The sequence below is a fragment of the Pleurodeles waltl genome, chromosome 3_2 (genome assembly GCF_031143425.1).
Source record: "Pleurodeles waltl isolate 20211129_DDA chromosome 3_2, aPleWal1.hap1.20221129, whole genome shotgun sequence".
In the NCBI taxonomy this organism is placed as follows: Eukaryota; Metazoa; Chordata; class Amphibia; order Caudata; family Salamandridae; genus Pleurodeles; species Pleurodeles waltl.
This window is the reverse complement of record NC_090441.1, coordinates 12,019,071-12,042,666: the sequence shown is the minus strand read 5'-3', so window position 1 is coordinate 12,042,666 and position 23,596 is coordinate 12,019,071. Positions and strand designations below refer to the sequence as shown.

Here is a 23,596-nt window from a genome sequence, read left to right as displayed (position 1 = left end):
CATACTAAATCGCTTTTTAGAATCCCAGTTATTTAAGCCTTTTGGAAGGACTAAAAAGAATCATACCCCCAAGGACACCACCAGTACCTTTGTGGAATCTTAATATTGTACTAACACGACTCATGGGTCCACCATTTGAACCCATGCATTCTTGTCAAATCCAATTCTTGACTTGGAAAGTAGCCTTTCTAATAGCCATCACTTCACTACGAAGAGTTAGCAAAATACAGGAGTTTACTATCCAAGAAGCCTTTATACAAATACATAAACATAAAGTGGTTCTCCGTACAAATACAAAATTTTTACCAAAAGTCATATCACCGTTTCATCTAAACCAAACTGTTGAACTTCCAGTCTTCTTTCCACAACCAGACTCAATAGCAGAAAGGGCATTGCATACATTAGACATAAAAAGAGCGCTAATGTATTACATTGACAGGACAAAACAATTTCGTAAAACAAAACAATTGTTCGTAGCTTTCCAAAAACCCCATGCAGGTAACCCGATATCCAAACAGGGCATTGCCAGATGGATAGTCAAATGCATTCAGACCTGTTACCTTAAAGCTAAAAGAGAATTACCCATTACACCAAGGGCACACTCCACTAGAAAGAATGGCGCCACAATGGCTTTTCTTGGTAATATACCAATGACAGAGATTTGTAAGGCAGCCACCTGGTCTACACCCCATACATTTACTAAGCATTACTGTGTAGATGTGTTAGCAACACAACAAGCCACAGTAGGACAGGCTGTATTAAGAACATTATTTCAAACAACTTCAACTCCTACAGGCTGACCACCGCTTTCAGGAGGATTACTGCTTTCTAGTCAATGCACAGCATGTGTATCTGCAGCTACACATGCCATTGAACGGAAAATGTAACTTACACAGTGTACATCTGTTCGTGGCTTGTTGCGCTGCAGATTCACATGCGCCCTCCCACCTCCCCGGGAGCCTGTAGCCGTTTGAGTTGCATGTAAATTGTAAATATGTAAATAAATATTCCTTTACTACACACTATGTACATACATGTACAGACTCCATTGCATGGGCACCTCTAGTATCCTTACTTTACCAACTCCTACCTCACCCTATGCGGGGAAAACAATCTAAGATGGAGTCGACGCCCATGCGTAATGGAGCCAAAAGGGAGGAGTCACTCGGTCCCGTGACTCGAAAAGACTTCTTCCAAGAAAAACAACTTGTAATACTCCGAGCCCAACACTAGATGGCAGGAACAGTGCACAGCATGTGAATCTGCAGCGCAACATGCCACGAACAAATGTACACTGGGTAAGTGACATTTTCCATATATGTTCGATGGCATGTGTAGCTGCAGATACACATGCTATGCATAGTCCTAACATCTAGTGTTGGGCTCGGAGTGTTACAAGTTGTTTTTCTTCGAAGAAGTGTTTTCGAGTCACGGGATCGAGTGACTCCTCCTCTTCGGCTCCATTGCGCATGGGCATCGACTCCATCTTAGATTGTTTTCTTTCCGCCATCGGGTTCGGACGTGTTTTTTTTCGCTCCGGTAGTTCGAGTCGGAAAAGTTCTAAAAACTCTCTAATTCGTCGGTATTGTTTTGATCGCGTATCATCTCTCATCGACACTTCGGTACCGGCGGATCCAACTTCTTTACTCACCTTTCGGGGCACCCGCGCCCAACTTGGGCCTGTTCGGTCCGACCGCGTGGAAGCCTAATGGACCGGACCCCATTTCGCTTCTGTCCTCGGTGCCACGTCAAGTTCCCATATACAGACCAACATCTCGTCTGTAATCTTTGTCTATCTCCAGACCATCAAGGGGATACTTGTGAGGCCTGCAGATCCTTCCGCTCGAAGAAGACTTTACGAGACAGAAGAGTGCGAAGGTTGCAAATAGCGTCGAGAAGCACTGAATGTCTCGACGTGAAGGAAGAGGAGATTATGCACACCGCAGTCTCCGTCCGAGGGTCCGATTCCAAGCAGGAGCCCGAGGAGGACAGACCGGTCACGGCAGGACAGCAAGTGAGTACGCCTGCCCCTGTCCAATCCAAGCCCAAACACAAGGCCTCCGGAATGCCACTGCCAGAAGGCCATGGCTCCACCCACAAAAAGACCTCCGGTAACCAAGCAACAACTTCAGCACTGAAAAAGGCCACGCCACTGAAGCCTTCAGACTCGAGCCGAAGCACAGGCTCCAAAACAGGCAAACACTGACCCATCTAGTCGAAGCCTCGAAAATCCCATTCGGAGCCGAGGCCAACATCCGCTCCCGGCCTTTCGATCCCGAGAAAACCGGCTTCGGAGCCGAAAAGACCCATCTACACAGAGGAGCATGGCCTTTCGAAACAACTTAAAGAAAGCCATAGATTTTCGGAGGAACTCACACAAATGGAGGACATTGATGAAAGGCAGGCCAGAATTCATATTCATAAAGACACTGGCAAGATAACTGCACCTCCTCTGAAGACTAAGAGGAAGCTAGCCTTTCAAGGACAATTGGACACTGATCAGCCACCAGCTGAAGTGCCAAGGCCTAAGCAAAAATTTCCACCTCCACAATTTTCACCTCATCAGTCTCCTCCTCATTCTCCCCACCTCATTGTCTCTCCACCTACTACTCCTACACCTGCACAGTCTCCTGTACACTCTGCAGATTCACAACACAACAATATCGACCCATGGGATCTCTATGATCCAGATCCCATTTCCGATGACAGCCCAGACTGCTATCCTTCCAAACCATCACCACCAGAAGATAGCACTGGATACACTCAAGTTCTGGCTAGGGCGGCATCATACCACAATGTCGCCATGCACACCGAGCCTTTTGAGGATTATTTTCTCTTTAATACATTATCCTCCACTCACACTACTTACCAGTCCCTTCCCATGCGGCATGTTAAAAAATGCACATCAAATTTTTCAAGAGCCTGTCAAGGCCAGGATCATCACTCCCAGAGTGGAGAAAAAATATAAACCACCTCCTTCTGACCCGGCATTCATTACTCAACAACTGCCTCCTGATTCTGTATTGTGAGTGCGGCAAGAAAAAGGGCCAACTCCCAGTCATCTGGTGATGCACCACCACCAGACAAGGAGAGCAGGAAATTTGATGCTACTGGCAAAAGAGTAGCATCGCAAGCAGCCAATCAATGGAAAATAGCTAACTTACAAGCACTACTGGCTAGGTATGATAGGGCCCACTGGGATGAGATGAAAGATATCATCCAGCATTTCCCCAAAGATCAACTAAAGAGGGCACAGCAAATAGTCGAGGAAGGGCAGGCTATTACTAAGAACCAGATTAGGTCAGCTCTAGACTCAGCAGACACAGCAGCTAGGACAATCAATACTGCTGTTACTATTCAGAGACACACATGGCTTCAGTCGTCCGGGTTTAAGCCTGACATCCAGCAGGCTGTCCTTAATATGCCATTCAGTGAGAAACAGCTTTTTGGCCCTGAACTTGTTACGGCCTCTGAAAAAATGAAGAAAGACTCAGACACCGCTAAAGCCATGGGTGCTCTGTATACTACCCAATACAGAGGTTCATTTAGAAAACCTCAATACAGGGGTGGTTTTAGAGCACAAATATCTGAGGCATCCACCTCACAATCCAAATCATCTTACCAGCCTCAATACCAATGAGGTGGGTTTAGAGGAACTTATAAAGGCCAATTCCCCAAAGGTAGGGGAAAATATCAGGCAGCAAAACAAGCCTCACAGGCAAAACAGTGACTCGCTCCACAGCTTCCCTCATCACACTTCACCTGTGGGAGGAAGACTGCAAACATTCCACAAATATTGGTTACCCATTACAACAGACAACTGGGTATTGTCTATTATCTGCAATGGTTACTGCATAGAATTAGCACAAATTCCCCCACATATACCTCCAAAACCACACAAACTCTCCTCCCATCACATCTCCATGTTGCAAAAAGAAGTACAGTCACTATTACTCAAACAAGCCATAGAGCTTGTACCACAACATCAGATAGGAACAGGGGTTTACTCCCTGTATTTCCTTATTCCCAAAAAAGATGGAACCTTGAGACCAATAATAGATCTCAGAACTCTCAATCTTTACATCCTATCATATCATTTTCACATGGTAACACTAAAGGATGTAGTCCCACTGCTACAACAACAAGATTTCATGGCAACATTAGACCTCAAGGATGCATATTTTCACATACCCATCCATCCAGCGCACAGAAAATATCTCAGGTTTGTAATACAGGGAAACCATTACCAGTTCAAAGTGTTAACCTTCGGGATAACAACAGCTCCCAGAGTATTTACAAAATGCCTTGCGGTAGTTGCAGCCTACCTAAGAAGGCAACACATCCATGTCTTTCATTATCTCGACGATTGGCTAATAAAATCCAACAGTCATACACAGTGTCAAAACCATACACATTATGTAATACAAACCCTACATACACTAGGATTCTCTATAAACTACCAAAAATCCCACTTGCAACCTGCGCAAATTCAACAGTATTTAGGAGCCACACTAAATACGCAAACAGCACTTGCAAGCCCAAGTCCACAAAGAGTACAAACATTCCACAATGTATTGGCACAAATTCAGTCAAACCAACAGTACACAGTCAAATTTGTCATGAAACTGTTGGGCATGATGGCATCATGCATCGCATTGTCCCAAATGCAAGATTAAACATGCGGCCCTTGCAACAATGCCTTCCAAAACAATGGTCACAGGCACACGGTCAACTTCAAGATCTAGTGTTGATAGACCGCCAAACACTCATATCACTTCAGTGGTGGAATTCCACAAATTTAAACAAAGGGCGGCCATTTCAAGACCCTGTGCCTCAAACCACACTTGCAACAGATGCATCAATGATTGGATGGGGAGCACACCTTAACAATCACAATATTCAAGGACAATGGGACACCAAACACAAACAACTTCACATAAATCACCTAGAATTGCTAGCCGCATTCCTAGCACTCAAAGCCTTTCAACTTCTTCTTGTTCACAAACACATTCTGATCAAAACAGACAACAAGACTACAATGTATTACCTAAACAAACAAGGAGGGACCCACTCATCGCAACTGTCCCTTCTAGCACAAAAGATTTGGCATTGGGCAATACACAACAACATTCACCTAGTAGCACAATAAATTCCAGGGATACACAACCAATTAGCCGAGCCGAGATCATCAACCAACACACGAGTGGGAAATTCATCCCCAAGTGCTCCAGACATACTTTCATCACTGGGGAACACCAGACATAGACCTATTTGCCACCAGCGAAAACGCGAAATGCCAAAACTTCGCATCCAGGTTCCCAGACCCTCTATCCAAGGGCAATGCTCTATGGATCAACTAGTCAGAGATATTTGCTTACACTTTTCCCCCCTCTCCCGCTCATTCCATTTCTAGTCAAAACAAACTCAAACTCATACTTATAGCACCAATGTGGGCACGTCAACCATGGTACACCACACTGTTAGATCTGTCAGTAGTACCACACATCAAACTCCCCAACAGACCAGATCTGTTAACACAAAACAGACAACTGATCAGGCATCCAGATCCAGCAATACTCAATCTAGCGATTTGGCTCCTGAAGTCTTAGAGTTTGGATATCTACATCTTCCAACAGAATGTATGGAAGTAATTAAACAAGATAGAAAACCCACTACCAGGCAGTGTTATGCAAACAAATGGAAAAGGTTTGTGTTGTACTGTCAATCTAAACAGATTGCCCCTCTTTCAGCATCAATACAAGACTTTGTAGGTTACTTGCTTCATCTGCAAAAGGCAAATTTAGCCTTTTCGTCCATCAAAATACATCTCACTGCTATTTCAGCGTATTTACAAAATATACAACACAACTCTCTATTTAGAGTCCCTATTATCAAAGCCTTCATGGAAGGACTAAAACACATCATACTGCCAAGAACACCCCCAGTGCCTTTATGGAATCTAAATATTGTACTCACACGACTCATGGGTCCACCATTTGAACCTGTGCATTCATGTCAGATTCAATACCTAACATGGAAAGTTGCATTCCTAGTTGCAATTACTTCATTAAGGAGAGTTAGTGAACTCCAAGCTTTCACTATTGAACAACCCTTCATACAAGTTCACAAACATAAAGTGGTACTTCGAACAAACCCAACATTTCTACCAAAGGTGATATCACCGTTTCATATCAATCAAACAGTGGAACTCCAGGTCTTCTTCCCACAGCCAGACTCTGTAGCAGAAAGAGCGCTGCATACATTGGACATTAAAAGAGCTAAAATGTATTACAATGATAGAACTAAATCATTTGGGAAAACCAAACAGTTATTTGTGGCGTTCCAAAAACCACATACTGGTAATCCAATCTCAGAACAAGGACTAGCTAGATGGATAGTAAAATGCATCCAAACATGTTACCTAAAAGATAAAAGGCAGCTATTAGTAACACCAAAAGCACATTCCACCATGAAAAAATTATAAAGAATATACCAATGACAGAAATCTGTAAAGCAGCCACTTGGTCAACACCCCATACATTTACCAAGCATTACTGTGTAGATGTGTTAGCAACACAACAAGCCACAGTAGGACAGGCTGTACTAAGAACACTATTTCAAACAACTTCAACTCCTACAGGCTGACCACCGCTTAAGGGAGGCAAAACTGCTTTGTAGTCTATGCATAGCATGTGTATCTGCAGCTACACATACCATTGAACGGGAAATGTCATTTACCCAGTGTACATCTGTTCGTGGCATGTTCCACTGCAGATTCACATGCGCCCTCCCGCCTCCCAGGGAGCCTGTAGCCGTTTTAAGTTAAAACATTCATTTGTACATATGTATATATATATCTCTATTCCATTTGCATGGACATCTCTTTTCTTTATACTCTGTCACTCCTACCTTACCCTCTGCGGGAAAACAATCTAAGATGGAGTTGATGCCCATGTGCAATGGAGCCGAAGAGGAGGAGTCACTCGATCCTGTGACTCAAACACTTCTTCGAAGAAAAACAACACTCCAAGCCCAACACTAGATGGTAGGACAATGCATAGCATGTGAATCTGCTGCGGAACATGCCACGAACAGATGTACACTGGGGAAGTGACATTTTCCATATATAGATATGTTCGATGGCATCTGTCGCTGTAGATACGCATGTTTTGCAATAGCTCGCCATCTGGTGTTGGGCCGGAGTGTTACAAGTTGTTTTTCTTCGAAGAAGTCTTTCGAGTCACGGGACCGAGTGACTCCTCCTTTTGTCTCCATTGCGCATGGGCGTCGACTCCATCTTCGATTGTTTTTTTTCCGCCATCGGGTTCGGACGTGTGCCTGTCGCTCCGAGTTTCGGAACGGAAAGATAGCTAATTTCGGAAGATTTTCGTCGGTATTGTTGCGTTCGGGATCGGCGTAGTTAGATTCAACACCGCATCGAAGATCGAAGAGCTCCGGTGCCCTTCGGGGTAGTTTTTCGATCCCCCGTCGGGGCCTGGTCGGCCCGACCGCGTGCTGAAGAACGCCGATGGAACGGACCCCGTTCCGTTTCTGCCCCAAATGCCACAATAAATACCCCTATACAGACCAACACTTGGTCTGTAACCTGTGCCTGTCACCTGAGCACAGCGAAGACACCTGCGAGGCCTGTCGTGCGTTCCGGTCCCGAAAAACTCTCCGAGACCGTCGAGCCAGAAGACTTCAGATGGCGTCCGCGCCGACAGCCCACCGGGAGTTCGAGGAACAAGAAGAGGAGGGATCCTTTTCGATCCAAGAATCGGACTCCGAAGGATTCGACGATACACAAACCGTGAGTAAGACGTCGAAAACCACACAGAGGAAGATTTACAAGGCCCAGGGGACGCCACTGCCATCAGGCCATGGCTCCACCCATAAATTCGGTGACCGACCGTCGGCACCGAAAAAGGCCCAAACAGTGCCGAGATCGTCCGACTCCGGTCGAGACACCGGCACGCAGCCTTCTCGGGACGGAGAAAGTGCTGGAGACAAGCCTCGACACCGAGATGCCGGTGTGGACACGGCTCGACGCCGAGACAGCAGCACCGAAGAAGATCGACGCCGAGAGGTTTTGGCCCCGAAAAAGAAAAAAGTCACCTCGGAGCCGAAAAAACACGCAGACAGGGTTTCTGTCCCGAAACAAACTGCAAGCGACCCAGCTTCAGGCTCTTATACAGAAGAGCACTCGCTAACCTCCCAAATGCAAAAGCATAGGTTTGAGGAAGAGCTACAATCAACTGATGTGGACCATACGCAAAAGCGTATTTTCATACAGCAGGGGACAGGAAAAATAAGCACCCTTCCCCCCATTAGAAGAAAGAGAAGGTTGGAGTTCCAAACTGAACAGACACCACAACCAAAAGTGGTGAAAAGAGTTACCCCACCACCCTCTCCTCCGCCCGTGATTAACGTCTCACCAGCACAAACTCCATCACACTCCCCAGCTCACACCACCATCAGCCAGGGTGACCAAGATCAAGACGCATGGGACCTATACGACGCCCCAGTGTCAGATAACAGTCCGGAGGCATACCCTACGAAGCCATCTCCACCAGAGGACAGCACCGCGTATTCTCAAGTGGTGGCTAGAGCAGCACAATTTCACAACGTAAGCCTCCACTCAGAACAGGTCGAGGATGATTTTTTATTCAACACACTCTCCTCCACCCACAGCTCATACCAAAGCCTGCCTATGCTCCCTGGTATGCTCCGGCACGCAAAAGAAATCTTTAAGGAGCCGGTCAAAAGTAGGGCAATCACACCAAGGGTGGAAAAAAAGTATAAGGCGCCTCCTACAGACCCGGTTTTCATCACTACACAGCTGCCACCAGACTCTGTCGTTGTAGGAGCAGCTAGGAAAAGGGCCAACTCCCACACATCTGGAGATGCACCACCCCCAGATAAAGAAAGCCGCAAGTTCGATGCAGCTGGTAAGAGAGTCGCAGCACAAGCTGCAAACCAGTGGCGCATCGCGAACTCCCAGGCACTACTTGCGCGCTATGACAGAGCCCACTGGGACGAGATGCAACATCTCATTGAACACCTGCCCAAGGACTTACAAAATAGGGCAAAACAAGTGGTTGAGGAGGGACAGACCATTTCCAACAACCAGATCCGCTCCTCCATGGACGCTGCAGATACAGCTGCACGGACAATTAATACATCTGTAACTATCAGAAGGCATGCATGGCTCCGAACGTCTGGATTTAAACCAGAGATTCAACAAGCAGTTCTCAATATGCCTTTTAACGAAAAAGAACTGTTCGGTCCAGAAGTGGACACAGCGATTGAGAAACTCAAAAAAGATACGGACACTGCCAAAGCCATGGGCGCACTCTACTCCCCGCAGAGCAGAGGGAATTACAGCACATTCCGTAAAACACCCTTTCGAGGGGAGTTTCGGGGTCAGAGCACACAAGCCAGCACCTCACAAGCAACACCGTCCAGTTACCAGGGACAGTATAGAGGAGGTTTTCGGGGACAATATAGAGGAGGGCAATTCCCTAGGAATAGAGGAAGATTTCAGAGCCCCAAAACCCCTACTACTAAACAGTGACTCACATGTCACTCACCCCCTCCACACAACACCAGTGGGGGAAAGAATAAGTCATTATTACAAAGCATGGGAGGAAATCACTACAGACACTTGGGTTCTAGCAATTATCCAACATGGTTATTGCATAGAATTTCTACAATTCCCTCCAAACATACCACCAAAAGCACAAAATTTGACAACACACCATTCCAATCTCTTGGAGATAGAAGTGCAGGCACTATTGCAAAAGAATGCAATCGAATTAGTGCCAAACACACAAATAAACACAGGAGTTTACTCACTGTACTTTCTGATACCAAAGAAGGACAAAACGCTGAGACCAATCCTAGACCTCAGAGTAGTGAACACTTTCATCAAATCAGACCACTTTCACATGGTCACACTACAAGAAGTATTGCCATTGCTAAAACTACACGACTACATGGCAACTTTAGACCTCAAGGATGCTTATTTCCATATACCAATACACCCATCGCACAGGAAATACCTAAGGTTTGTATTCAAGGGAATACATTACCAATTCAAGGTACTGCCTTTCGGATTAACAACCGCACCAAGAGTCTTTACCAAATGTCTAGCGGTAGTCGCTGCACACATAAGAAGGCAGCAAATACATGTGTTCCCATATCTAGACGACTGGCTAATCAAGGCCCATTCGTTAATAGAGTGCTCAAATCACACAAATCATATCATACAAACCCTCTTCAAACTAGGGTTCACCGTCAATTTCACAAAATCCAAAATTCTGCCACGCAAGGTACAACAATACCTGGGAGCCATAATAGACACATCAAAAGGAGTAGCCACTCCAAGTCCACAAAGAATTAAAAATTTCAACACCATCATACAACGCACGTATCCAACACAAAGGATACAAGCAAAGATGGTACTACAACTCCTAGGCATGATGTCTTCATGCATAGCCATTGTCCCAAACGCAAGACTGCACATGAGGCCCTTACAACAGTGCCTAGCATCACAATGGTCACAAGCACAGGGTCACCTTCTAGATCTGGTGTTAATAGACCGCCAAACTTACCTCTCGCTTCTGTGGTGGAACAACATAAATTTAAACAAAGGGCGGCCTTTCCAAGACCCAGTGCCACAATACGTAATAACAACAGATGCTTCCATGACAGGGTGGGGAGCACAACTCGATCAACACAGCATACAAGGACAATGGAACGTACATCAAACAAAACTGCATATAAATCACCTAGAACTTCTAGCAGTTTTTCAAGCACTAAAAGCTTTCCAACCAATAATAGTTCACAAATACATTCTCGTCAAAACAGACAACATGACAACAATGTATTATCTAAACAAGCAAGGGGGGACGCACTCCACGCAGTTAAGCCTGCTAGCACAAAAGATTTGGCGTTGGGCAATTCACAACCAAATTCGCCTAATAGCACAATTTATACCAGGGATCCAAAATCAACTCGCAGACAATCTCTCTCGAGATCACCAACAGGTCCACGAATGGGAAATTCACCCCCAAATTCTGAACACTTATTTCAAACTCTGGGGAACACCTCAGATAGACTTGTTTGCGACAAAGGAGAACGCAAAATGCCAAAACTTCGCATCCAGATACCTACACAAACAGTCCCAAGGCAATGCCCTATGGATGAACTGGTCAGGGATATTTGCTTACGCTTTTCCTCCTCTCCCTCTCCTTCCTTACCTGGTAAACAAACTCAGTCAAAACAAACTCAAACTCATATTAATAGCACCAACTTGGGCAAGGCAACCCTGGTACACAACGCTGCTAGACCTATCAGTAGTACCCTGCATCAAATTGCCCAACAGGCCAAATCTGTTGACACAACACAACCAAAAGATCAGACACCCAGATCCAGCATCGCTGAATCTAGCAATCTGGCTCCTGAAATCCTAGAATTCGGGCACTTACAACTTACCCAAGAATGTATGGAAGTCATAAAACAAGCCAGAAGGCCATCCACCAGGCACTGCTATGCAAGTAAATGGAAGAGGTTTGTTTGCTACTGCCATATTAATCAAATACAACCATTACACACAACTCCAGAACATGTAGTGGGTTACTTGCTTCACTTACAAAAATCTAACCTGGCTTTCTCTTCCATTAAAATACACCTTGCAGCAATATCTGCATACCTGCAGACTACCTATTCAACTTTCCTATATAAGATACCAGTCATTAAACCATTCTTGGAGGGCCTTAGGAGAATTATACCACCAAGAACACCACCTGTTCCTTCATGGAACCTAAATGTTGTCCTAACTAGACTTATGGGTCCACCTTTTGAACCCATGCACTCCTGCGAAATACAGTTCCTAACCTGGAAGGTGGCATTTCTCATCGCCATTACTTCCCTAAGAAGAGTAAGCGAGATTCAGGCGTTTACAATACAGGAACCTTTTATACAACTACACAAGAATAAGGTCGTCCTAAGGACCAATCCTAAATTTTTGCCAAAGGTTATTTCACAGTTCCATCTAAATCAAACAGTGGAACTTCCAGTGTTCTTTCCACAGCCAGATACCGTAGCTGAAAGGGCACTACATACATTAGATGTCAAAAGAGCATTGATGTATTACATTGACAGAACAAAAAACATCAGAAAGACTAAACAACTATTTATTGCATTTCAAAGACCTCATGCAGGAAACCCAATATCAAAACAAGGTATAGCCAGATGGATAGTTAAATGCATCCAAATCTGCTACCTTAAAGCTAAACGACAGCTGCCCATTACACCAAGGGCACACTCAACCAGAAAGAAAGGTGCTACCATGGCCTTTCTAGGAAACATCCCAATGCAAGAAATATGTAAGGCAGCCACATGGTCTATGCCTCACACATTCACCAAGCACTACTGTGTAGACGTGTTATCCGCACAACAAGCCACAGTAGGTCAAGCCGTATTAAGAACATTATTTCAGACTACTTCCACTCCTACAGGCTGATCCACCGCTTTTGGGGAGATAACTGCTTACTAGTCTATGCAAAACATGCGTATCTACAGCGACAGATGCCATCGAACTGAAAATGTCACTTACGCAGTGTACATCTGTTCGTGGCATCAGTCGCAGTAGATTCGCATGTGCCCACCCGCCTCCCCGGGAGCCTGTAGCAGTTTGGAAGTTACCTTCAACTATTTATATATGTATCATCTCAACCTTAAATAGGTGCATACTTAGTCACTCCATTGCTTGGGCACTATTACTACAATTCAACTCCTACCTCACCCTCTGCGGGGAAAAACAATCGAAGATGGAGTCGACGCCCATGCGCAATGGAGACAAAAGGAGGAGTCACTCGGTCCCGTGACTCGAAAGACTTCTTCGAAGAAAAACAACTTGTAACACTCCGGCCCAACACCAGATGGCGAGCTATTGCAAAACATGCGAATCTACTGCGACTGATGCCACGAACAGATGTACACTGGGTAAGTGACATTTTCAATATATATATATATATACATATATATATATATATATATATGTAGTTTTTATTTAACAAAGGAGGAAATGTAGTGACTAGTGAGTTAGCAGTGACTGGACCCTTTTGATTCCTGATGGACTCCGTATAACTATGATGTAAGTGTTAGGGTGCGGTGAGTGGATTTCATGTTTAAAATGTTGAGTTCGAGCTCGCACACAGAAGAATAAAGGTGTGTAAGACCAAGCTCCATGTATGGCTTATTCAGTTATTAGCACCCAGGCTCGGGAGGACGACACTACTATCTGCTGGTCACAGGTTTCAATCACAAGACAGCTGAGAGAGAGAGACAAGGAGTTTGCTGCATAGAACTTGTGGGTCACAGGTTCATATCCCAGGAAGATTTCTCACCAGATTAATGCATTTGGTGCAGAGATTCTGTTGTGTAGTTTTGTAACATTTGCATAGCCCTTCTTTCTTCTTATGAGGCCCAAAGTGTTTGCTTGTATTTGAGTAAGAAGCTGCTGCATTTATTATTCATGCTTGTCGGAGTGTGAGTTTATAGAGCACTGAGCATTTGTTATTAAGTATGAGGTTTGGAGGAATGTGGCAATCATATTGCAACAAACTTGTTGTGCTAAACCATGAAGTGAAGTAAAGAGATGCAAGAGAACTAGAACTGCACTTGCAGGCACGTACACTCTTCCAGGTGTTTGCGTAGGTGGCTACTGCCGTGGTTGTACTTGGTTGGAGATTATGGCTTCATTTTAGTATGAGAAAGTTAAGTCCACCTTTGTAGAGGCTACGTGTGCAATGCAGATATCCTTGAATGAACTGCTAGTGCTCCTGTGTAGCTAGTGGAGCGTGTATTGGGCTGGAGAGATGTAGTCAGGAATGTATGAGTTTTCTGGCAACTGCATTCTAGATTCTCAACAGTCTTCACCCTCATTACAGAGGGAACCCTTACTATCTGCTGCTGGTGTAATGTAGGTGTGACCCGCAACCAAGGTGGTGTTGGCCTGAAGCCTGTGTGGGAATCCTAGAAGTGTGACGATCCAATGTAATGTTCAGACAGTGCATAAAGCACATTTGGTCACTTGTTTCTATTGTGGCACAGGGACTGGCTGGAACCATTGATCATGACTTGGTTCATTAGTGGTTGTTTGGTGTCTGAACTCTTAAAGCTAAAATGTGGTGGGTCTACTTAGCCTATTTTAGAAGGGCAAGAATCTTTGTTTTTAACAAGTGAGTTTGAGAAAGCTAAGTGGCATCCAGTACTCAACGGCTTGGAAACATTGGTGTAGAGAATAGGAATCAAGGTCAGATGAAGTTTTAATTGAACTGTGCAGCATCCTTTTTTGCTTAGGTCTAACAACCTCTCGTAGAAGATAGAGGAATGTGTGCAAGAGGAGAAGGGAATTGGTGAAACCCTGAAGGACACCAGCATAAGTGTTAAAAGAAGCACTTGAAAAAGGTGGCAGCTTGATAATACTGCACCTTTCTGTGAGGCAGGAGTACAATATCTTGAATACTAGGGTCACTTACTCTGTGAATTAGGTTGGGGTTAGACACTCTTTCATGACAGATGAGAGGCTAGTAGCAGCAGTGCAGTGACTGGATTGACAGTGGTCTTCAGATTATCCCAGTCAACAGTCTAGGATATTTCTATCAATTTGCCTAGAAGTAGTTTTGTTTGATGGGCGGAGAGAAGCCTGTTTTCTTAGAAGACAGCAGCGACATGGGTGAAGGCTGATCTTATTGTGAGTTTCTTCAAGAATGGTGCATTGGAGATTACTTGAATGATGATCGTGTCAAGGCCTTGTTTCTTTAGAAGTTGCTTAATATGCAAGGTGTTAGGATCGCTGTGGAATCTGTCAGATGTTGAGGGCTCTTTGATGATGGTTGTCACCAAGAATGCAGAAAAGGTGGTAAGGAAGATTTTCTTGAATAGTTGTGAAGGAGATGGGCCTGGTGGCATTAATATGTTCTTCAGAATTGATAGGAGGGATCTGCTTTAAGATATGTAGCCGGCGTTGGCGGACAGAGTGCATTTTTTGAATGATTGAGGCAGAGGTCGGGCTGTGATTCGCCATTAGACGTGCATATTAGGTGGTTTTCCAGGTTCTGACATTAGAAGATTTAACGGTCTCCTAGGCCGTGGCAGTGGTCTTGTGAACAGGTGATATGTAGGTTCTGCACTCTGGAGTATTGAATCCGAGAGTTATTTTTGTCAAGTTGTTTAGGTGGAAAGCAAGAAATAAAAATGGCATCCTTCCTTTATGGGACTGACTATAAAGTAGTCACCAGCTAAGAGCCATAAAGTGAGGTTTCGTTCATGGGCTGAAGTCTGCCTTTGAGATTACTGTTAGTGGTGTACTGGAAGCAGACACGTGAGTGAGTTAAAAAAATGATAAAGTGGTAGTCACTCTGAGTATTGGTCTTACTTGCCGTCTCAGTGTAGAGTCTCTGCAGGGCACAGGCTGTGTCTGTAGGACCAGTGGCCAGTTGGAGGAAGCCGAAGGCTTTTAGATTGGGAATGGGGAGGATTCGGTTTGAGGTTTGTTTAGATAATTGAGCTAAATTTTGAAGGGCCTAATTTTTATCTCGGTTGAGGGGTTACTCAGTTGCAACAGTGACGGATATCTCATCTGCCGAAATCTAAATAGCATAGAAAACAATGGTATTTAGAATTTGGCGTATGGGATCTCCGTCATTGTTGCGATGGAGTAACCCCTCCGCCGAGATCTGAGTCAAGCCTCAAGTCACCCAAATGTATAGGTTTATGTAGTTCCATGGCAATGTAAGTTTTGGCGTCAAGAAGTTGTCGGACATGACAGAGTTGTTCGGAGATGATCTGTAGATCGCTAGAAAAGAGCACTGGGCAGCTGGAGAATGTGAGCAGCAAATGAGTAGAGATGTGAACTTGAGTACATGATTGTAAGCATCATCCTGTTTGGTTTCTCCACTATCGATGGCATTAAATTACCACATAGCTGCCTGAATGTGCCCTCGCTTTTGTGCAGACACTGGAAACCCTGGAGGCATGTTGTCTTTCTGCCTCTTTAAAGTTCTGTAGATGTTTTATGTGATCCAATTATACCTGTCTGCATGCTGTCTTTCCACCTTATTAAAGTTTTGTAAGTGTTATGTGTATCTCTGTAGGCTGTCTTTCTGCCTCATTATAGTTGTGTAGGTGTTGTGTGTGATCCAGTTATCTCTGTATGCTGTCTGTCCGCCTCATTAAAGTTGTGTAGGTGTTGTGTCTGATCACACTCTCTCTCAGCTGAGTCTGCGTTCCGTCCGTGGTGCTGATACTGGAATCTCGTTGCGTGTGCTCTCTCTGTCTTTTAAATATGTGCAGTCGGCTGTATGTGTCCTCTTCGTGATGCTATAATCGGCATCCGCTCTCTGCATCTTGTTCATCCATTTTTTACAGTTGTATGTGATTTTAGTGCTGCTGGGCTAGATGTCAGCGGCTGTTCAATGTTTAATCATCTCTTTATACAACTGTATAGCTGGCTGTGCGTACCCTTTTCCATTATGCCAATGCGGGGCTCCCTGTCAGTGAGTTGTCTGTCCGCCGCTTGAAAGCTGTATAGCTTTTGTATGCTGTCGAGTTGTGCCTATGTGTGTTCTTCATGTGCTCCTGTGGAAGTCGTACAGCTGACTGTGCGCTGTCCATGGTGCTGAAGCAGACTCGCTGCAGCTGTCTGTATGTGTTCTCTCCGTGGTGCTGAAAGCCGTCCCCCTGTATCATGACCATTCGTTTGTATAGTTGGACCTGTATATGTGCTCTCCGTGGTGCTGAGTTAGGTGTCAGTGGCTGTGTGCAGTGTATCCATCCGCCTAACATTGTGTTGCTCGTCAGCCCTTCAGTTGTGCAGGCTGCACAAGTGAGCGGATGTCCACCACTTTAACGTTGCTGTGTCTGAGTCCCCTCTCCATGGTGCTGATCTCCCGAGAACACCCTCCCACAAATGTGGCGCACTGGTGACATTACATGATTATTTAAAGTATACGCCTTCAATCTGTGCAGATCTAGCCTCACGGATAGAGCACTATAATTACCTTTTTGCTCGAATATTACTGAATAATACATGGCAATCTGCAATCCCTGTATAAATTCACGTCTAATTTCTTTAAATCTATGACTAGTGACGCACAAGTCGTCGATTATAAAGAAAATACGTCAGAACTCGACAATTATAAGTTATTAAAGTCGAATTCTGACATCACAACGCCTGCCGCCAGAGCTAGCTTGGGGAGGGGGGATCCGTTCTCTGTACTAGGGCGAATGTTTGACATTATTCAGCATTCCGTCCATCACTTGTTCTTTTTGAATTTGGCACACTGAGTGGGACGGGTGTGTCCAGACATGGGTCCTGTGCTCCCCATGCCACTGGAATCAAGCTAGCCTGGCTGATGAGGGGTGATACCCTGAAACCGGTCACAGGATGCTTGTTTCCAGTCCAGGGAGGACCTGGCCTGGCAGTTATCTCTGTCTGTGGGCTGTCTTTCCACCTTAAAGTTTTGTGTGATCCAATTGTCTCTGTCTGTAGGCTGTCTTTCCATCTCATTAAAGTTGTGTGATCCAGGTGTCTATGTATGCTGTCTGTCTGCCTCATTAAAGTTGTGTAGGTGAGTCTGTTCTGTCCATGGCGCTGATACTGGAACCTTGTTGCGGGAACTCTCTCTGCCTCTTTAAAGGTGTGCAGTCGTCTGCATGCGTCCTGTCTGTGGTGCTCTAATCCGCATCTCTCTCTGCATCTTGTTAAACCATTTATTTACAGTTGTATGGCTGAGTGTATAGTTTTTGTGTTGCTGGGCTGGATCTCAGCGGCTGTTTAAGGTTTAACCATCTCTTTACAGTTGTATAGCTGGCTCTGCCTGCCCTTTTCATTATGCTGATGCAGGGCTCCCTGGCAGTGAGTTGTCTGTCCGCCTCGTGCCTACGTGTGTTCTGCGTATGTTCCTGTTAAGGTTTTAAAGCTAATTGAGCTGTCCATGGTGCTGGAGCAGACTCTCGGTGCAGCTCTCTTTATGTGTTCTGTCTGTGGTGCTGAAATAGCCGTCCTCTGTATCATGGCCTCACATCTGTGTAGTTGGAGCTGCATATGCACTCTCCATGGTGCTGAATTAGGCGTTAGTGGCTGTGTGCAGTTTATCCATCGGCCTTAAGTTGTGTAGCTTGTCAGTCGTTCAGTTGTGCATGCTGCACCAGTGACCGGCTGTCCACCACTTTAACGTTGCTGTGTCTGAGTCCCCTCTCCATGGTGCTGAACTCCCGAGAACACCCTCCCACAAATGTGGCACACTGGTGAGATTACTTGATTATTTAAAGTATATGTCCTCAACCTGTGCAGACCTGCAGGCGTTCTGTATGTGTTGTAGTCTTTTCTGGAGCTTGTCCGTGGTTCCTGCGTAGAGGGCGTTGCCGTAGTCCAGTCTGCTGCTTATGAGGGTTTGGGTGACCGTCTTTCTGGTTCCAGTGGGGAATCCATTTGTAGATCTTCTGAAGCATGCAGAGGGTGTTAAAGCAGGAGAAGGAGGCGGCGTTGACTTGCTGGGTCACTGATAGCAACTAGTCCAAGATGAATCCCAGGTTGCGTGCATGGTCAGTGGGTGTTGGTGCGGTTCCCAGTGTGGCAGGCCACCAGGAGTCATTACAGGCGGAGGCGGTGGAGGATGAGGACCCCAGTTTCCATCCATCACTTGTTCTTTTTGCATTTGCCGTACTCAGTGGGACAGGTATGCCCAGACGTGGGTCCCATGCACACCCCATACCCCTGGAGTCAAGCTAGCCTGGCTGATGAGGGGTGATACCCCTAAACCGGTACCAGGATGCTGGTTTCCAGTCCAGGGAGGACCTGGCTTGGCAGTTCGGGCTGGACTCTTCCCATGGGGAGTAGCTTCAAGACTGATTTGCATATAGCTGGGTCCAAACTGGAATGGCATGGATAGCAAAAAAACAATGAACTTAGGCCCAGATCTCTGAACTGTGGGTCAATGTTTGACACTGCTCAGCATTCCATTCATCACTTGTTCTTTTTTGTACCAGCTCTGGACCAGAGCAGGTGTGTGCACTGCATGTGCCATAGCCACCCTAAATGCTAAGATCATAGCCTCACAGAGGTTGGTAGGAAAGCAGCGTGGAGAAACCTAATGGGATTTCATTTCAGGGCACACAGTAGCAATACTTCAGGTGGGAATTCTGAGAAAACAAAAGCTTCCCGGAATTGTTATGCAAGTCTGTGCTCTCCTGAGTCCACTCTAAAAGTAGGCAGTGACTTACTGCCCATCAGACCTCAGCCTAGCATAGGCAGAGAGTTACAACAAATGGGCGTAGGTCCGTGACAGGCCACTTGCCTTTCTCTGTCTGTTTTTATGCCTGTAAACATCTGTAAAACATACCTAAAGCTTACAATATATGTAAAGTGAGCCTTTGAATCGCCCTTTTTAAGCACTAGCTTTCTTAGATCAGCCTCTTTCGGTCATTGACTTAAGACTTTGTCAATCACATCTCGGCTGAGCCCAGTTGAGAATTCACTTCTCTCCCAATACTAATGGCTGCTTGGATGTATCCTTCTGCATCCACTTGAGTGCTTACATTAAATTACATGAAAGACAACTTGACAACTTTACAACTATAGCCATGCCTGTCAGCTCCTGCTGGCGTCTTGCTAACATATGCACTTTAAATGCAGACTTATTGAGTTTGCTAATGCTTTTTCTGTCACTGACTGGCAGAAGGAAGCATTCAACAGCTGTGTTGGAGAGGCCAGGGTTATGCGGTAACCGCAGGACAAATGGAGATGGGTCACATGTCTCATCTGCTCCCCACTCTTGCCCAAAGACAACAGTGCACAAACACTTATGTAAGCTTTAAAAAGATTTTGGACATTTAAAAAAAGAATCCTTTTTAAACTACTTGCTCGACTTTTGACCAATTTATGTCACTTTCTGTAAAAAATTCAACACACATTAGTATATCCTGCTCAGTTTCTGAAGAGGTTTCCCTTTGAATTGTGTGTACTTTTTCTAATTTGTTTCACAGTTTCTCAAGTATTTCATAATACAAGTGCAAACTTTTGAAGAACTGGTGTAATCTAGCCTAAACCATCGGGTAGCTGTCTATCTCCAGGAGTACAGTATTCAGATTGAATGACCCTTGAGCACAGCGAGTCATGCTTTCAAGTGATTTTCCATTCTATCATGATTCCATCAATCTGGCTCCATTACCACTGTGACTTCAATCGAGAAGTCTGATGGGGAGGTGGATACAGTCTTTGTGGTGTCAGTCAAAGAGACATATGTTTTATTTGCCACCGAACATTATGGCACTAAACAAGGGCATTTAGTAATCCTACATACTCATCGAATAACAAGAGTAGTGGTGCTGGAACAATTTTCAGAGTGGGGGTGCTGCCCTTAATGTTGCATCACTGAAGTCATAGAGATTGTGAAAAATCAAAGTATAGCAAATGAGTCCCATCTGTTCAGCAGGAGAATGGTAAGGGTGTACTGTGTAATCAGTGGTGCATTTTGAAGCACACTATCATAAATGGTGTGGTAGTGCACTTTCATTTGTACTGTCATTTGCAGACAACACATTTTCCATTAAAATGGCCAAAGAATTAGCACTGACATGCAGTTTTAATCATAAATCTATATTGCATACAATGTGTGGAAATCGGTTTTCAGCAAACATTTATCATTTGCACATCACCAAGTAAAGTGCCTTGATTTGTTCTGGTCCTATTAAAATCTTTGTTTCTATTGCACTAACAAGAAAACTTTGTTTTATTTGTTCTTTCTTAACTGTTGATATGTTTTGAAATAATTGTACAGTACACTTAGCGGAAATTAAATGTTATGTGTTTAAAAAAACCTGACACCCTACAGCCCTTCCTTTCACACTCCCTGTACCCTAGCAAGCGTGTTAGATAATTCACTTTACAAAATCTTCTAACTTTGCAGTCGCAGAAAGAAAAGTAAACACCAATTGCCATGTTAAGAGAATAGGCAGCAGTTTGTCAGAAGACCTAGTCTGACATTTGACCTCTGTTTTTGAACGCACAGCATATGTGACAAAATAAAAACTAAATGTAAATGTGTCTTTAGTGCTCATTCACCTTTAGAAGCTATCTTAGATGTGCTGCATGACCTTCTGCGCCCCTATTTTCACTGCCTATGATGAAAGGGGTGAAAAAAACCAATGTACACAGCACACCCAAAAAAGTCTGACACTCAAGCGACACACAAGTCTTTCCTCCAGGAGACCCACTGCAGAGTGAGTCTTCTTTTTCCTGCCAGGTAATGTAGTGGATGGAACAGTTCTCATCCTGCCCAACTGGGGCAAAAGTTGGTGATGGTTCCAATATGATTGTGGCAGAACTCTGCCGATTATCAACATGTTATAAGAGATCTACCAATATATTATACTAGACCCAAAACATTGTTTATTTAACAGGATCAAGAAAACATGTGACCTAAAGATGCTGTAACAGCTTGGTAGGGACTATTTAATCCATATAATCTTGGGATAAATCGTTTGACGTCACCCTCCCTGAACATGGAATCAGCTCCCTGTCTCTGATCCTTTCCTAGCCTCTGAGGGTGTGGGAGGTGTTAAATGGGGGACCCTGGAGCAGAAAGTAATTATTGTTTGTGTGCTTATGTTTCCCGAATGCAGGTCATTATGAAAAGTGTGTTTTTGCACTTCGAGAGGAGAATAAAAGTGAGCTGACAACTGTACTGAACTACATCTTCTCCCACGCGCAGGTCACCAAGAAGAACCTGTTAGTGACGATGCTGATCGTAAGTTGCACGCTTGGACACATTGAGGGATGGTGACTTGAGGGTGTCAGGAGGCACATTAGTAAAGCTGGAAAGCGTGGTGGTAAGAGAAGATTTTGAGGCTACTCTTACTAGCAGGATTAGGTCATAGGCTAGCAGCATGAGGGTCTGGAAAACTGGATGATAGTAGGTGGTGGCAGACTCAGAAACATCAAGGTTAGGGTCAGTTCGGATCACATAATAGCAGAAGGGGAGGATTCACATGTAAATCTTAGGGTAAGGGAGAGGAAATCTTCTAAGGAAGTGCCCAATCTGTCATTGGCGTGGGGAAATTGTGTGCCCTGTGGAGAACTGTATACTATAAATATATCATGAAACACCATTAAGGACAGGAAAATAGTGCAGCAGGTGTAGTACACTTGGAAACATTTAGAGAACAGATGAGGTAGAATGAGTGGGTAATACTGTTGAAAACACTTGGGACATTGAGGATGAGACACTTCATTAGGGACAGTGGATTGCATGGCACAATGCAGTTGTGGAACTGGTAGGTTATGAGGACAGGGAACACGGGTGGGGGAACTCCAGATTTGGTGGGTGTCAGTGCATTGACTGTGAGGCGTTATTTCTTGACTGCGCAGTCTTTTATTGAGTAACACTGGTATGCAAAGGCTATAGGTGGCTTGGGTATTGGTTCCTAATTCAAAACATCTGGATAGGCCATCCACATCTTGTTGGTGTGCCAGTGCCCAAGTTTTCAGAATGGGTTCATCACTGAGATGTGTTTGACTGGAAGGTCAAAAGAACATTGTAAGAGAAGTGATTGTACCAGGGCCTGAAGCCAAGTTTGGACTGCTGCTATAGCGGATGGCATTATAGGTGCTGCAGTCCATTAGTGGCATTTAACTTCTAGGGCCTTGGGTACATTTTGTATTGTATACTAGGGATTTATAAGCAAGTTAAATATGCCAATAAGGAGTATGCCAATTTGGCCATGTTTAAGGAGGGAGCATTTGCACTTTACCACTAGTTAATAGGGTTAAAGTGCACAGAGTTCTAAAACCTGCCAAATTTAGGGTCCAGCAAAAGGTGAAAAATCGGGGCCAATCACAGAGAAAAGGTGTATTTCCTACAATTTCCCTGTGGCTTTTTCGACTATGGGCCACATGAACACAGCTGAAAAAGAAAAATGTAGGAGTACTTACTGGGCACAAAGCAAAAAAACATAATGGGGCAAATGGTATAACTTTCGTTCTTACACTGGATGAGGGAAAAAGTCCCTTGAAGTTGAGTTGGTGGGCATTTTTTTGTTCAGCCAGTAGACCTCACCCCTGGTAATATCCTGAGTATCCCTCTAACTACTGATTGCTTCCATTAGCAAGCACTGCCTCAGTAATGAGCTCAGAGGGTGATCTACTCAAGAATTAACTGCTGGGAGACCCTTACAGGGTTTAGTCTCAGCTGTGTGGAGTACTGAAGTTTTCCATTTTTTACTGATTTTACAGCTACAGACGGAAAACATGTATTTTCTATTGTATTTAACAATAGAAACATACATAAAATGTTGCTTCTTTAGGGTGACAACATGAATTCCAGTCCATTAGTGTGCAGAATGACAGCATGGGGAATCAAAAAAGGGATGCAATTTCCTTAAAAAGCAGCTTAAAGGGGTAAAACTGAACAGACATCAAAGTATGAGTGCATACATTTCAGTTAATTAAATGTGGATATATGCAGTTCACACATTTGTTTATTTACAAAACGCAAAATTAATAAATGCCAATAATGTAGCCCATCAA

The 23,596-nt window shown here is 44.5% G+C and overlaps 1 protein-coding gene across 5 annotated transcripts in view; it reads left to right on the top strand.

Moving 5' to 3' along the window:
- ACACA (acetyl-CoA carboxylase alpha) overlaps positions 1-23,596 on the top strand; it is an 895,081-nt gene that overhangs the window by 237,443 nt on the left and 634,042 nt on the right. For all 5 annotated transcript variants that reach the window (XM_069226569.1, XM_069226573.1, XM_069226571.1 and 2 more), the window contains one exon: positions 21,694-21,818. In XM_069226569.1, coding sequence (XP_069082670.1) covers positions 21,694-21,818 — 125 coding nt within the window. The remainder of the gene's footprint in view (positions 1-21,693; positions 21,819-23,596) is intronic.